General features: G+C 58.9%; 1 protein-coding gene across 2 annotated transcripts in view; it reads left to right on the forward strand.

The window, feature by feature from the left end:
• Nucleotides 1-15,422, forward strand: part of CYTH3 (cytohesin 3) — a 106,291-nt gene that overhangs the window by 81,996 nt on the left and 8,873 nt on the right. Inside the window, exons 2-6 of one of the 2 annotated variants that reach the window (XM_070064377.2) lie at nucleotides 3,982-4,064; nucleotides 5,819-5,883; nucleotides 6,236-6,302; nucleotides 13,965-14,083; nucleotides 14,576-14,656. In XM_070064377.2, coding sequence (XP_069920478.1) covers nucleotides 3,982-4,064; nucleotides 5,819-5,883; nucleotides 6,236-6,302; nucleotides 13,965-14,083; nucleotides 14,576-14,656 — 415 coding nt within the window. Of the gene's footprint in view, nucleotides 1-3,981; nucleotides 4,065-5,818; nucleotides 5,884-6,235; nucleotides 6,303-6,952; nucleotides 7,093-13,964; nucleotides 14,084-14,575; nucleotides 14,657-15,422 lie in introns of those variants that run through there. The other variant, XM_089320908.1, reaches the window with a different exon arrangement.

Raw genomic sequence — 15,422 nt, forward strand, 5'->3', positions numbered from 1 at the left:
CCTGCATGACTGCAGTACCGTGTTCCCACCTTAGAGAATGTCTCACTCTTGTAGACAAGCAAATTCTCGTTAGACTTACTGGAAGCTTAAATGGTCAGCACTCTAATTGCTTAGGGCCTTAAAGGGTAGGAAATGATAGGTGTTACTGAAAGGAGAATCGTGGAAGTCTGTGAGAGATTCTGATGAGAAGGAACTTAGGACCCTTATTGTTAAGTCATTGGTGTTTAGATTGATTTTCCCAGTCTTCACTCTGCTCTCAGCCAGCCCTGGGCACCACCAAGGTAGGAGAAAAACTGTAGGTCAACTGTCTCAAATGAAGAATTGTCTGTCTACTCAGGGTTGAATTGCAACTCTACCCAGGGGCCAGTGCTGTGGTGCAGTGAGCCAGGCTACCACGTACAATGCTGGCGTCCCATATTGGAGTGGTGGTTCCAGGCCCCATCCAGCTTCCTGCTAATGTGCCTGGGAAAGCAGCCAAAGAATTCCCAAGTTCTCGGGCCCCTGCCACTTCGAAGGTGGTCCCAGGTGGAGTTCCAGGCTCCTGGCATTGGCCTGGACCAGCCCTGGCTATCGTGGCCATTTGGGGAATGAACCAGTGGATGGAAGAGCTCTCTCCCCCTTGTTCTATCACTCTGCCTTTCAAATAAATAAATTAAAAAAACTCTGTTCAGACTCTGGTTTTCATTTTCTGTATTTTTGGGGTTCAAAAGCTGTTTGCACGCTGCTGTATTTTGTCTGACCTGTGTGGACACTTACATTTCTGTTTTCTCTGTCTTAAAACGATTTACACGCTTGATTTTGGAGGCACCATTCCCTCCCCGCTCTCACACCATCTCCCGACTCTAGGCTCTTTGTGGGAGACGTGCGTTCCTGCCCTGCTGGCTGGTATAATGACCCCAGGCCTGGGCCCGGGCAGGGAGAACTCGGGGGAAGCCGCACAGGGCCTTCTGACGCGGGAGGCTGAGGGAGCTGCAGGAGCAGGGACACGTGTAGCCTCGGCTGCTGCCAGGAGCCACCGGTAGGGTGGAAACTGTCTAGGATCTAGCCGGTGCCTTGCAAGCCAGAACGGGAAGGCTGGGTCCCTGGCGGCACTGCTGAGTGCCGTGACTTCCTGAACCGCCAGGGTCCCCCTCCTGGGCTCTGCCGAGCGTCTTGGACATGTATGTTCCTGCCCTGATCAAATCTGAGGAATTGTGGCCATCGTTTCCTCAAATATTCGTTCTCTCTCCAGAGAAAAGCAGTGCGTCTCACGTGATCTTTCCTCCACTATAAATGGGAATAGCGATGACTCCTCTCAAAGTTCGTTAGTGGGCTTGGGAGAACCTGTTAACGCGTGTAGCCCAGTTTGGTTCTGTAAATGGTAGGTAGTTCATTTCCTCAGTCTTGGTCGCTTGGTGATAGATTGTTCAAGCTGAATTTATGGAAACATATCTTACACAGGAAACAGAAAAGTAGAAATTCTGGATTAATAGTGTGTGTCTTCTGGGTCTTTGTGAAGCACTTTTTTTTTCCTATTTGGGGCAAAAAAAAAAAGTTCATGCAGAATGAGCTGTAGAAAATACAGTAATCTTTGCAAAATCTCGTTTAGTTTCCGTGCTTGTTAGCGTTCCATGTGCGTTGCAAGTGTGTTCTTAATTTGCGTCTTGATGGAAAATCTTCGCTGAGTAGACCCGTGCCGGGCTCCCTGCAGAGTCCATGAGAACAGGAATGGGCCTGTCCTTCTGTTATTACAGGTGGTCGTTGCCTTCAGGAAGGTACTTTCCCTGATAAACACCTCTTCTGTGTCAGGCGGCCCCTGAAAACATGAAACCTCCTTACCTCACTGAAGGGAGGGGACATGACCAACATTTTGGTTTCTTTCAATTTGACTGTCGGTTTCAGTTACTGAAGAGCAGTGGGTTTTCTGAGCGGAAATAGCACCTTCTTGGCTCTGATTTCTCAGGCTCATAAATTCCTAGAGTGATCACAACTGATTCGTAGGAAAAATGTTTTTAAGATTTATTTAGGGACCAGTTTTGTGGTGTGGCATGGTGGGTAAAGCTGCCATCTGCGATGCCAGCTTCCCATACGGGTGCTGGTTTGAGTCCCAGATGCCCCCACTGCTGAGCCAGCTCCCTGATAATGTGCCTGGGGAAGCAGCAGAAGATGGCCCAGGTCTTTGGGCCCCTGCACCCACGTGGGAGACCTGGATGAAGCTCCTGGATCCTGGCTTCAGCCTGGCCCAGCCCTGGCTTTTGCAGCAGCAGATGGAGATACCTCTGTGTCTCTTCCTCTCTCTAACTCTGCCTTTCAAAAAAAAAAAAAAAAACTTAATAAAGATTTATCTATTTGAAAGGCAGACACACACACGCGCGCGCGCACACACACGGAGACATCGAGATCTTTGATCTGCTGGTTCATTCCCCAAATGGCTGCAACAGCCAAGGCCGGGCCAGTGGAAGCCAGATCCTGGAACCCCATCAGGGTCTCCCACATGGGTGGCAGGGGCCCAAGCACGTGGGCCATCTTCTGCTGCTTTCCCAGGCCCATTGGCAGGTAGCTGGATTGGAAGTGGAGCAGCTGGCACTCAAACCAGTGCTAATATGGGATGCCGGCATTGCAGATGGCAGCTTAGCCCACTGCGCTACAATGCCAAAAATACTTACTAGCAAAAGAACATTGACATTACTTTGAAAGTATGTTTTTTCATTTGAGAGACAGAACTCCTGTCCCCTCGTTCACCCCTCAAATGCTTGCAATGGCCGTGCCTGGCTGGGAGCCAGGAATCCAGTGCAGGTCTCCCATGTGAGTGGCAGGAACTCAGTTACTTGGGCTGCTACCGCTGCCTTGCAGGGTCTGCGTTAGCTGGAAGCTGGGGTTAGGAACCAGAGCCGGGAATCAAACCCAAATAGCCTGAAGTGAGTCGCGGGCATCCTGACCAGCATCGTAACTCCTAGGCTGGACGCTGCCCGATGTCCCATCCGGAGCGTCCCGTCCGCCCTTCCTTCCCTCCTTGGAGGTGGCTGTTCCTTGCAGCTCTGTGTTGGTCATTCCAGCTGTTTTCTTTACTTTGCTACATTTGTACTTGTGTTCCTAAACAATGGATAGTCTAGTTTTTCCCATGATTAGTTGCATGTTTTATAAAGTATTCATTTCTACATTGTTTCCCTAAAGTCCTTCATGTGTTGCCGATAGTTGCACTTACCCTCTTCTGCTTGGGAATTCCTTGCCTAAATACACATCATGTAACACGTTCTACTCTGGGTGGGTGTGTGCGTTGTTTCTGTTTATCTGCTACGTGTACTTCCTGACGTGAATGTACTCGCCTACTTTTGAAGTGCTCTAGAATTTCTCCAGGATCTTACACACCTAGCACAGCCCAGCCGTAGCCTGCACGTCTGCACGCCTCGGTTGTTAGCACGCAGTACCGAGTTGTGCTGGGTGACCATGGCAGTTGATACTCCCGGCAGACTTTTTTTCCCCCAGTCTGGTGAGATCGAAAGGCGTGTTCTTCTGTTTCCAGTTGCCTATGCACAGTCACCCGGTTCTGTGAGGTGTGGGGGGTCTGCAACAGCCTGCTGCCATCCCACCGATTTTGCTCCCCCAGGTGTGGCCACTGGCCCTCCGTGCGATTTGCATGTCCGAGGCTTATCTCAAGGCTGGGGGAGGAGGACCGAGAAGCACGCTGGATCCCCCGAGTGCAGCAGGCGGCTGCTTGGGCCGGACTTGATGGGGTGATGGCGCCCCACGCCAGAGTCGTTAGGTCTGAAGCTGGCCCAGTGCTGCAGGGAAGGCCCTCGCGCTGGGTGTCTGTGTCAGGTCGGGGGCCTTGCCCTCGTGTGTGTCTGGTGTCGCCGGTTCCCCCGTCTTACTCTCGAGAGGAAGGAAGAGGTCCAGTGGCTCCCCGGACTGCTGTGCCCCCACCTTCAGCCTCCCTAGGTTTGCAGAGTTGGTCTCCACAGCAGTGGCTTCATGGTTGGCTTATTTTTTTTTTTTTTCCAGTTCCTGAAGACCTTTCATTAGAAGAAAGGGAAGAGCTTTTGGACATTCGTCGAAGAAAAAAGGAACTTATTGATGACATTGAGGTAAAAAAAAAAATCTTCGTTTCTGTGTTTGGGTAAATAATAAATCCAGTAGCTACCAACACTGTGGAAAATGGATATCTAGTGTTGTGTGTAAGAACCCCAGGAGCAGACGGGGCTGGGAAAACAAGGGTCCTCATAGCTCAGGGTGCAGGCTCGGGCAGCAGGCAGACGGCAGGCCTGGGGTCCATGCGAGTGGCTCCAGGGTCGCAGGCGGCCATTGAAGCAGCACCCGCGTCCGTCGACAGGTTGCTCCCTGGCATGGCGTGGTAAGACCTCATTTGGTTTACCAATGTCCCCAGCACCTAGGCCATTGCCTGCTAGGGTTTTGGTGCTCAGACATCCTTTGAATGAGTGGGTGAGCGTCTACTGGGTTCCAGCCTTGCACTAATGCCAGCCGGGGGGTGGGGGGGTAGAATGATACACAGGAAACAAGGGACATGAGTCTCGTCGCCTCCACATCACTCAGAGGGCAGGGCGGAGGGGCCACGCGGGAGGCACCAGTGGCCGAAGCGAGCCCTGGCCCCTTCCCTCTGCACTCTGTAGGAAACGCCATCTGACGTGTGGCTCTTCTCTGAGAGGTTCCCAGGTCGTAGGCACTGCCAAGATACTCGTGGCCCACAGGCCAGGCCCGGCCCCAGACAGTGACTCCCTTGTCGGTGTGCGGTCTCTTGGCACAGTCAGGGGCTCCGGGTCCCCTGTCTTTGCATTGGGCAGGTAATTCACGACAGTCCCTCCTTAGGGAAGTCGGGGGGCTGACGCCCAGGTCCTGGTCCTTTGGCTGCAGAAGCCCATGTTATTTGGATGTTCGTGAGCACGCGTGGATTAACCTGGAATCTGGATCCAGCTCTGAGAGGTCCGGGGCTGTGGAAAGTCGCTCAGCCTGTGGGGCCACAGCTCGGGAGAAGAGGGTATCGTACCCCTCTGGTGTTTCAGTCCCCCCAAGTGTCCCGGCTCCGTCAGCTCTGTTCTCACCCCTGGGCCCTGTTGGTGGTGCCTGTCCCTTACGAAGGGACAGCAGTCACCCTGGACTGAGAGCTGGGCCAGTCTCCGCCCCGCCCCGCCCCGCCCGGGATGGAGCTTGGCTTCTCCCTCCCTCTCTCCAGGAGGGGAAGGGACCCTGAGGGAGGAGGCAGAGGAGGGGCCATGTGGGGGCCATGTTGAACAGTTCTTATGGCTTCCCTGGTGCTGCTCTTGTCTTCCCACACCTGTGATGTTCTCGCCAATGCCCCTTCTCTATTGTTTAAATGTATTTGAAAGGCAGAGTGACAGAGAGACATGAACCTCTGCTGGTTCATTCCCAAAATGCCCAGAGCAGTCAGGGCTGGCCAGGCCGAAGCCAGGCGCTCCATGCAGGTCTCTTACATGTGTGGCAGGGACCCAAGGACTCGAGCCATCTCCGGCTGTCTCCCAGGGCGCACGTCAGCAGGAAGCGGAATCTGAACCCAGGCACTCCCACGTGGGCTGTAGGCATCTTAACGCTGCCCCGGACACTGCCCGGGGCCTTCGTGAGTCTGCCCCGTGGGCCCCTCGGATCTGGAGCCTGACGGAAAGGCCGACGGGTAGTTCTGTTTGCTCCTGAGTGCCAGCGGCTCCAACTGTGGGACTCAGGCTCTGCTGCTGAAGGCACCGGCTTTCCGACCTGGGATGCTCCGGAGACGGGGAGGCTGAGCCTGGAAGGGCCACAGCCGAGCCCAGGAGGAGGGAGGGTTAGGACCAGACCCACCTGACCCCCGCCGTCCCCCTTCTTCCTGCAGAGGCTGAAGTACGAAATCGCCGAGGTGATGACCGAGATCGACAGCCTGACGTCTGTGGAGGAGAGGTAAACCCCAGGGCCGCCTGCGCCCGCTCATCCCATTCCCCGACCTCCAGGCGCAGCGGGTGCCGCTTCCCAGCCCAGCAGGAAGCACGGGCGCTGGGAGGTGACCTGCCCAGAGCAGCTTTCCACCAGCCTAAAGGGGCCGTGCTTTTAAACCCACGGCTTGCTCTGTTAGCTTCTCCCGGGAAAGTGGGTCCCAGTTGTCTGCTTCCAGGTGGTGGCTTGCGCCGGAGGGAGGGGGCGGCGTGGGCGTGCCGAGGGCCATGACGCCGCCCTGGGCGCCGCCACCGAAGTCCGTGTTCTCTGGAAACACTGCTGACCGTGCTGACCGTCTCTAATTATGTCAAACGCACAGCAAAACCACTCAAAGGAACAAGCAAATCGCTATGGGGAGAAAGAAGTTCAACATGGATCCCAAAAAGGTGAGAGGAACCTCGTTCCCTGGCACACACAGGTCGGGTGATCTACGGTGGTTTGGACAGAGGTGCGCAGACGGGAGCTGTCAACTCTTTATCAGAAGGGGCTGCTCAGGACTGCGGTGGAGCTCGGAGCTCCAGCGTCCTGTGAGCTGGCCCCCAGGGAGGCCTCCCCCACCCCTGCATCCCATCAGCCCGCCCCCGGGAGGCCTCCCCACCCCCCATCCCATGAGCAGCCCCCAGGGAGGCCTCCCCCTCCCCTGCATCCCATCAACCCGCCCCCGGGAGGCCTCCCCCTCCCCTGCATCCCATCAGCCTGCCCCCAGGGAGGCCTCCCCACCCCCCCATCCCATGAGCAGCCCCCAGGGAGGCCTCCCCCATCCCATGAGCTGCCTCCAGGGAGGCCCCCCCATCCCATGAGCCGCCCCCAGGGAGGCCTCCCCCACCCCTGCATCCCATCAGCCCGCCCCCAGGGAGGCCTCCCTCCCCGCGGAGCTGAGTGAGGACAGTGCCGCTCGCAGAGGCTTCAGGGGAGCCTGCAGAGCCCTTGCTGCGTGGGGTGCTGCCCCTTGGTCTCCCGCCCTGAGCCCTGCAGCCCGGGAGCAGAGCTGGGAGCGGGACCCGTGTGTGCCGTGTGTACGGGCCTTGTCGTCTGGGGAGTGGTGCACAGCTGGAGGAGGAGGACCTCGCTGCCCCTGCTCCCTGGAAGGGCTTCTGTGGGAAGAGCAGGGCTCTCCACACTGAGCGCTCTCGGATCGTGGCTCACATTGGAGTTTGCGGGAAGACGCCGAACACAGTGAGCCTGCGTGTGGGGCTGCACGGGAGGACTTGGCAAAGTCCACAGAGGGAGGCCACGACTCAGTTGTAATGTGGGTGGTTTGTTTTTTCCCCGTTTTTAAGATTGATTGACTGATGTGGAAGACAGAGTTAGAGGTGGGGGCGAGGGAGAGATCTTCCATCCTCTGGTTCACTCCCCAAGAGGCTGCAACAAGCTGGGCTGGGCTGGGCTGAAGCCAGGAACCCGGAACTCCATCTGGGGTCTCCCGCGTGAGTGGCAGGGCCCAAGCACTGGGCTGACTTTCACTGCCTTCCCAGACACATCAACCGGGAGCTGGATCGGAAGTGGGGCAGCCAGGATTCGAACCAGCGCCCATGTGGGATGCCAGCATGGCAGGTGGCAGCTTTACCCCCTGTGCCACAGCACCCACGCCCTTTTTTTTTTTTTTTTTTTTTTTTTTTTTTTTTTGACAGGCAGAGTGGACAGTGAGAGAGAGAGACAGAGAGAAAGGTCTTCCTTTTGCCATTGGTTCACTCTCCAATGGCCGCCGCGGCTGGTGCACTGCGGCTGGCACATCGCACTGATCCAATGGCAGGAGCCAGGTACTTATCCTGGTCTCCCATGGGGTGCAGGGCCCAAGCACTTGGGCCATCCTCCACTGCACTCCCTGGCCACAGCAGAGAGCTGGCCTGGAAGGGGGGCAACTGGGAAAGAATCCGGCTCCCCGACTGGGACTAGAACCTGGTGTGCCAGCGCCGCAAGGCAGAGGATTAGCCTAGTGAGCCGCGGCGCCAGCCTCATTTTGGTTTTGAGAAAGGAGAGAGGGCCTGAGTCTGCCACAGGCTGGTGGCTGAGGGGAGGAAGGCATGTCTTCATGGGAGACGCCGCACGGCGCGGCTCAGTCCCTGCTGCCTGTGGTAAAGATTTATTTATTTGACAGGCAGAGTTAGAGAGGCAGAGGCAGAGAGAGAGACGTCTTCCATCCATTGGTTCACTTCCCAAATGGCCTCAACGGCTGGAGCTGGGCCAGTCTGAAGCCAGGAGCTTCTTCCAGGTCTTCCACATGAGTACAGGGGCCCAAGGACTTGGGCCATCTTCCACTGCTTTCCCAGGCCATAGCAGAGAGCTGGATTGGAAGTGAAGCAGCCAGAATTTGAACCGCTGCCCATATGGGATGCCGGCGCCGCAGGCAGCAGCTTTACCTGCTCTTCCACAGTGCTGGCTCTGGTGTTCACTGCTAACTTTGTCCTTGTTTTTCTGATGCTGAGCCTCTATGCTAATTAATTAATTAGTTAATTATTTGCTCATTGAGTAAACGTTTGTTGATTGTAGGAATTACACTGTGTAAGGTCTTGGGTCTGCAGAAATACATTTCTCAGTACCCGTGCAGTTGCAGCTGACTTTTGAAGAGATGTTTATTATTTCCTGTTTGCAAAACTGGATTTCCTTGGGGCACAGTGCCGGTGCAGCTGGAGGAGGGCTTTAGTTTAACCAGCGTGCTCGGCCGCTGTGGACATTTTCCAGTCACACCCCAGTCCTCTTCCTCTGTGGCGTACATCCAGTCCAGAATGGAAGGAACATGACTGAGAACAGCGCTGTGCATTGGATCGTGGCTGTCATTTAGATCCCAGCCGTGGTGTTCTCCAGAGCCCCACGTGTTACGGGGGGGGCTCTTGGAGACTTGATCCAATTACAGAGTTAGGGGAGGGGGTGAGCCTCAGGGAGGTCCCAGGTCACTGGCAAGGCTCTTGGAAGACAGCTCCGGCCCAGCTGCTTTCTGTCTGCTGCCTCCTCTCCCTGGCGTCCTCTGCTGCTCCCTTTCCACCCTCTGCTGCCCTGTCAAGACACCAGACCCGCGGGGCCACCGGATCCGGACCTGGGAGCTCCAGAACCGCAAGCCCAAAGTAAACCTTTTCTCTCCATCGTTAGCTTGTATCGGGATTTGTTACAGGAAAGAGACGCTCACTCATACAATGCTGGTTCCATATTTGAGGTTGGTGACCATTGCTTTTTTCTTTGGAGCTGAGTTTACACAGTAGAATTATCACAATACAAGGCAGCATCTCGGGGCTGGTGCTGTGGCATAGCGGGTAAAGCCGCCGCCTGCAGTGCCCGCATCCCATATGGGCACCAGTTCAAGTCCCGGCTGCTCCGCTTCCGATCCAGCTCTCTGCTGTGGCCTAGGAAAGCAGTAGAAGATGGCCCTAGTCCTTGGGCCCCTGCCCCGGCATGGGAAACTTGGAAGAAGCTCCTGGCTTCAGATCGGCCGAGCTCTGGCCATGTGGCCATCTGGGGAGTGATCAGCAAATGGAAGACCTCTCTCTGCCTCTGCCTCTCTGTAACTCTACCTTTCAAATAAATAAATAAGTAAGGCAACATCTCAGAATGTTTACAAAAGTGGATGCTTTTAACGCTGAACCTTTTTTTTTTTTTTTAATTATTTTATTTGAAAGGGAGAGAAGGATGGAGAGGCGGACTGACAGATCTTCCAACTGCTGGTTCACTCTCCAAGTGCCCCTAGACTTGGGTTTTAAAGGGACCCAAGTGCAGCATGGGGCAGCCCGACTGAAAGGTCAAGGATAAATTCAAACCACATGAAGCATGTACAGATTAACAAACACTGACTTTTTAAGGGGAAAAAAAAGATTTCATTTATTTATTTGAAGGGTAGAGTACAGTGAGAGAAAGGTCTTCCACCTGCAGGTTCACTCCCCAAATGGCCGATCCAAAGCCAGCAGCCAGGAGATTCCTTGGACTTGGACCGTCTTCCGCTGCTTTCCCAGGCCATAAGCAGAGAACTCGATCAGAAGAGGAGCAGCTGGGCCCGGAACCAGCACCCATATGGGATGCCGGCACCACAGACAGAGGCTTAGCCCACTAAGCCATAGTGCCGGCCCCCAAACACTGACAGTTTAAGTGGTGAGGCCACACGGTGTCACACTGTGGTTCCGTGAGATGAGTGTCCTCGTGCACGTGACATCCTCCTGGCCTCGTTCCTGCCTGTCTTGCTCCCCGGGTTCTGTGCATCAGGCTTACTGAGGGCTGCCGCTGGGAACGTGCTGTGGTCAGCAGCCAAGCGCGAGTGTAGACTTGGTCCTGCCTCCCAGCTGGGGAAGATGACCAGCGCGAGTGTAGACTTGGTCCTGCCTCCCAGCTGGGGAAGATGACAAGCGCGAGTGTAGACTTGGTCCTGCCTCCCAGCTGGGGAAGATGACACACAGATCAGCGAGGGCCTGGACTGTGTGCCTGCATCCCTGGCTCTCTCCCAAGCAGGGTGGTTTGCAGATAGCCCTGAGTCTGGCCTGGACGTCCAGGAAGCTGGGCTTCTGTCTGCTTTGCCCGGGCTGTGTGCAGAATTGCTCTCAACATGCGTTACCTAATGCATTCTTCCTTACCTAATGTATTTATGAAAGTTGCATTATTGTTATTATTTACATTTGATTTGAAAGGCAGCAAGACTGAGACAGACAACGACCTTCCGTCTGCTGGTTCCCTTTCCAGATGCCCACTACAGCCGGGACTGGGCCATGCTAGAGCCAAGAGCCCAGATGCACACAGACTGCACAGCTTAAAACTCAGAAATGGATTCTCTCAGTCGGCAGGCTGGAGGTCCAAGGTCGGGTGTTGGCAGGATCGATTTGTTTTTTAAAGATTTATTTATTTGAAAGGCAGAGTTAGAGAGAGAGAGAGATCTTCCATCCACTGGCTCACTCCACAAACGGCCACAGCGGCTGGTGCTGGGCCAGTCAGGAGCCAGGAGCTCCTTCCCCATCTCCCACGTGGGTGCAGGGGCCCAAGCACTTGGCCATCCTCCACTGCTTTCCCAGGCCACAGCAGAGAGCTGGATCGCAAGAGGAGCAGCCAGGACTCGAACTGGCACCCACAAGGGGTGCTGGCACTGCAGGCGGCAGCTTTACCAGCTCTGCCACAGCGCCGGCTCCGGCAGGATTGATCTGGAGGCTCCCAGGAAGAATCCCTGGCAGCTGCCAGGCTGTGTCCCCTCCCGGCCTCTGCACCATCACACGGCTGCCTGCCCTGTCTCTTTAAGGCCGCCTGTCCTTGGACACACAGACTGCGCCCTGCCTCCCAGATGCAATCCCGTTCTGGCTTGTAGCTGGTCTCTTTGCCTCCATCTTTTGACTCCGTTTTCTCTCAGGAGCTGTGCCCTGAGCTCCCCTGGCCCGGCCAGGGCCTCGGCTGCTTGCACAGGGAGGTGGAGCTACTTCAGGGCCGCCGAGGCTGCCCTCTCCCCTGGGAGCACTCACCGCCGGTTTACTTGGCCCGTCTTAGCCCCATGCAGGCCGTCTCCTAGCGCCCCGAGAAACGCCCTGGTTTTTGGGACTGTCGACTTTTAGGGCAAGTTGTGAGCATCCAGAACTCAGGAAAGGCTCAGTCCCGGGGGTGCCAATTGATGGTGCAGGGGCCTTGTCTTCGCAGAGTTAGGCGGCCAGCCCGGTGACCCTAAGAGACTGAGGGCCAAGCAGGCGCAGCAGAGGGTGGATGCGAGCTGAGCAGGCAGGACCAGGTGGATGTCAGAGCCTCTGAGAGCCGCGGGCCCTCGGGAGGTGCCTGGAAGAGCCGCGTATGCCGGAGGGATGTGGCGCTGTTTTGGGGTGGGAGGGCGGGATCCCAGCCTCGGGCAGGAGGGGACATGGTGGCTGCAGGCTCAGGCCAGCAAGCTAAAGTGACCGGCACAGTCCAGAGGACCAGGCCCCCTTGTTCAGGTCGTGGTCTGGGGCCCTCCGCCCTGCTCCTGCCAGTCTCAGGAGTCCTTGGAACAGCAGAGAGGGACCGCTGCTGGCCCACTTGCCCTGTCCCTCTCCCCTCCCTGGAGGGCCCCTACTGCCATCCCTGCCACTCCACGGTTCCCCTGCAGGCAAGGGAAGTGGGCAGCCAACAGAAGCACCGGTCAGTGCACGGCTGGGGTGGGAGCTGAGCGGTGTCTCCCTGCGTGAGTGTGGGGACGTTGGTTCAAGTCCCGGCCGCTCCAGTTCCAATCCAGCTCCCTGCTAATGGGAAAGCAGCAGAGGATGGCCCAAGTGCTTGGCCCCTGCCACCCACCTGGGAGACCCAGGTGAAGCTCCAGCTTCAGCCTGGCCCAGCCCTGGCTGTTGAAGCCGTTTGGGGAGTGAACCAGATAGAAGATCTCATGCACGGTGCCCGCTACCCCCTTTAACTCTGCCTTTCAAAAAATAAATCCTCGGGGGGTGGGGGAGTGGCCACCATGGCTCCAGTCATCACATCTGTGTCCAAGGCACAGAGAAGGAAGAGCAGTGCCAGCTCTCGGGTCCTTCCCCAGGTATCCACTGTAGGCTTCCATCTCTGGGCAGAGCCGTGTCACACCAGGCAAGGCGGGAGGTGATTATCCCCCAGTGGTGGCAGGGGCGAGGGGATTGGCCAGCCACAGCCTCTGGCATGAGTAGGGCTTCTCCCCGCGGGGGCCGATGGGCTTCCTGCACCTGAGGAGTGATAGGGCTGCCAGGTGGCCCCCTCGGGGGCCTCTCCCAGGGACCCGCTTGTCTGCCTGCTGAACGGTGCCGCCGTGTGCGCATCCACACCTGCAGGGTCATGACCCAGGGGTGCGCTGTGTGCGCATCCACGCCTGCAGGGTCGTGACCCGGGGTTGCGCTGTGTGCGCGTGACCACGCCTGCAGGGTCGTGACCCGGGGGTGCGCCGTGTGCGCGTCCACGCCTGCAGGGTCATGACCCAGGGGTGCGCCGTGTGCGCGTGGCCACGCCTGCAGGGTCGTGACCCGGGGGTGCGCTGTGTGCGCGTGACCACGCCTGCAGGGTCGTGACCCGGGGGTGCGCCGTGTGCGCGTCCACGCCTGCAGGGTCGTAACCCGGGGGTGCGCCGTGTGTGTCCACACCTGCAGGGTCGTGACCCGGGGGTGCCCCATGTGCGCATCCACACCTGCAGGGTTGTGACCCGGGGGTGCGCCGTGTGCACGTCCACGCCTGCAGGGTCGTGACCCGGGGGTGCGCCGTGTGCACGTCCACGCCCGCAGGGTCGTGACCCGGGGGTGCCCCGTGTGCGCGTCCACGCCCGCAGGGTCGTGACCCGGGGGTGCGCCGTGTGCGCGTGGCCACGCCTGCAGGGTCGTGACCCGGGGGTGCGCCGTGCACATCCACACCTGCAGGGTCGTGACCCGGGGGTGCCCCATGTGCGCATCCACGCCTGCAGGGTCGTGACCGGGGTGCGCCGTGTGCGCGTCCACGCCTGCAGGGTCGTGACCCGGGGGTGCGCCGTGTGCGCGTGGCCACGCCTGCAGGGTCGTGACCCGGGGGTGCGCCGTGTGCGTCCACACCTGCAGGGTCGTGACCCGGGGGTGCCCCGTGTGCACGTCCATGCCTGCAGGGTCGTGACCCGGGGGTGCGCCGTGGGCGCCCACGCCTGCAGGGTCGTGACCCGGGGGTGCGCCGTGTGCGCGTCCACGCCTGCAGGGTCGTGACCCGGGGGTGCGCCGTGTGCGCGTCCACGCCTGCAGGGTCGTGACCCGGGGGTGCGCCGTGTGCGCGTCCACGCCTGCAGGGTCGTGACCCGGGGGTGCGCCGTGTGCGTCCACACCTGCAGGGTCGTGACCCGGGGGTGCCCCGTGTGCACGTCCATGCCTGCAGGGTCGTGACCGGGTGCCCCGTGTGCGCGTCCACGCCTGCAGGGTCGTGACCCGGGGGTGCGCCGTGGGCGCCCACGCCTGCAGGGTCGTGACCTGGGGGTGCCCCGTGTGCGCGTCCACGCCTGCAGGGTCGTGACCCGGGGGTGCGCCGTGTGCGCGTCCACGCCTGCAGGGTTGTGACCCGGGGTGCGCCGTGGGCGCCCACGCCTGCAGGGTCGTGACCGGGGTGCGTGGGAGCCACCCTGCCCAGCCCTTCCTCTCTCACGTCCTCAGGGCATTCAGTTTCTGGTGGAGAATGACCTGCTGCAGAGTTCCCCGGAGGACGTGGCCCAGTTCCTGTACAAAGGAGAAGGCCTGAATAAGACGGTCATCGGGGACTACCTGGGGGAAAGGTGAGCCGGGGAGGGGCCCGGGCAGCCACCCCTCTGCTAGGCCTGCCTGAGCCCACGGGGCCTCTGCCTCTTCCCCCACAACCGCCCAGAGCGTAGGTCCTGACGGTCACCATGGACTTTGAACCAGAAGGCGGTGGGGTCAGACTTCGGCCTGTGCCTCAGCGAGGAGTCCACTCCACCTGGTGGAGGCGAGGGCGGGCGGCGGGGGCAGGAGAGGGCCACGTGCACCAACGCCCCGCGCCGTCTCAGTCGCTGGTTCCTGCTTCCGCTTCTTGCGGGGAATTCTTGGTTGGGGAGGGGGGGAGGTGGTAGACCCACAGCTCCTCCTGTGAGGCCAGCAGGACCTGGCTCCGAAACCAGGCAGAGACCCACGGCCTCGGACGCGTCTGCAGCAGGCCGCCGGCAGTGCTGGGCCTCCCCGAGCGCGCCCCCAGTGCACACAGGCAGCGCACAGGCGCCCGGCGCTCAGCACTGCTTCCCTGCCCTCCCCAGGGACGAGTTTAACATCAAGGTTCTTCAGGCTTTTGTCGAACTGCACGAGTTTGCCGACCTCAACCTCGTACAAGCATTAAGGTAAGCTGCTCCCGGCGAGCTGGCCAAGGCCCAGGCGGCACCTGTGCGCTGCTCTCGGTGAGGGGCCGTGACAGCCAGCTCCTGTGCTGGCGAGACCGAAGAGCAGGGACGCATGTGTAGGGCAGGCGTCGCACCTGCTCCACATGACACACACACACACACACACACACACACACACGCATCCTGTGGGTTCCTTGGCTGCCTTTTGGGTTGAGGCTGCTGGGCCCTGTGTGCCCCGAGCACCAAGCACACGGGTACCCCCGAGTGCCAGGGAGGGTGTGGCCCTGCCACCATCAGTGGCCACCACCAGGCCCCTGTCTTTGTCCAAGGACAGTCAGGTGTCCCTGCAGCATTGGGATGTGCGGCCCTGTGAGGGGTCTGCAGTGCCCCCGCACACCTCCTGTGTTGCTGGACGGAGCTTGTCTTGTTTCCTTCTGCTGTCCAGGCTGGGCCTCGTGGGCTCTCTGTCTGGTCTGGGTCTTGCACCCAGGGCCAGCACGGGCAGAGTGGCAGGGACAGGGGTCTGGAGGGAGCCACCACTGTCTCGGGACGAGAGGGCCGTGGCCAGGTCTTGTCTGGGCCTCAGGCTCAGAGCTGCTCTGTGCTGTGCTCCTGGTACATGGCCCGTTTTCCCGCGAGCTGACTTGGGCTGCTCAGGGAGGTGTTGGCAGTGGGCGGCGTGCTCAGCGGCCGCGGTGCAGGTTCTCAGATCAGACTGGAAGCCGTCCTGAGACAGGCGTGGGCCTGGCAAGCGCAGGAGGTGCGT

The sequence above is a fragment of the Oryctolagus cuniculus genome, chromosome 19 (genome assembly GCF_051225735.1).
Source record: "Oryctolagus cuniculus isolate XC-2025 breed Fujian yellow rabbit chromosome 19, ASM5122573v1, whole genome shotgun sequence".
In the NCBI taxonomy this organism is placed as follows: Eukaryota; Metazoa; Chordata; class Mammalia; order Lagomorpha; family Leporidae; genus Oryctolagus; species Oryctolagus cuniculus.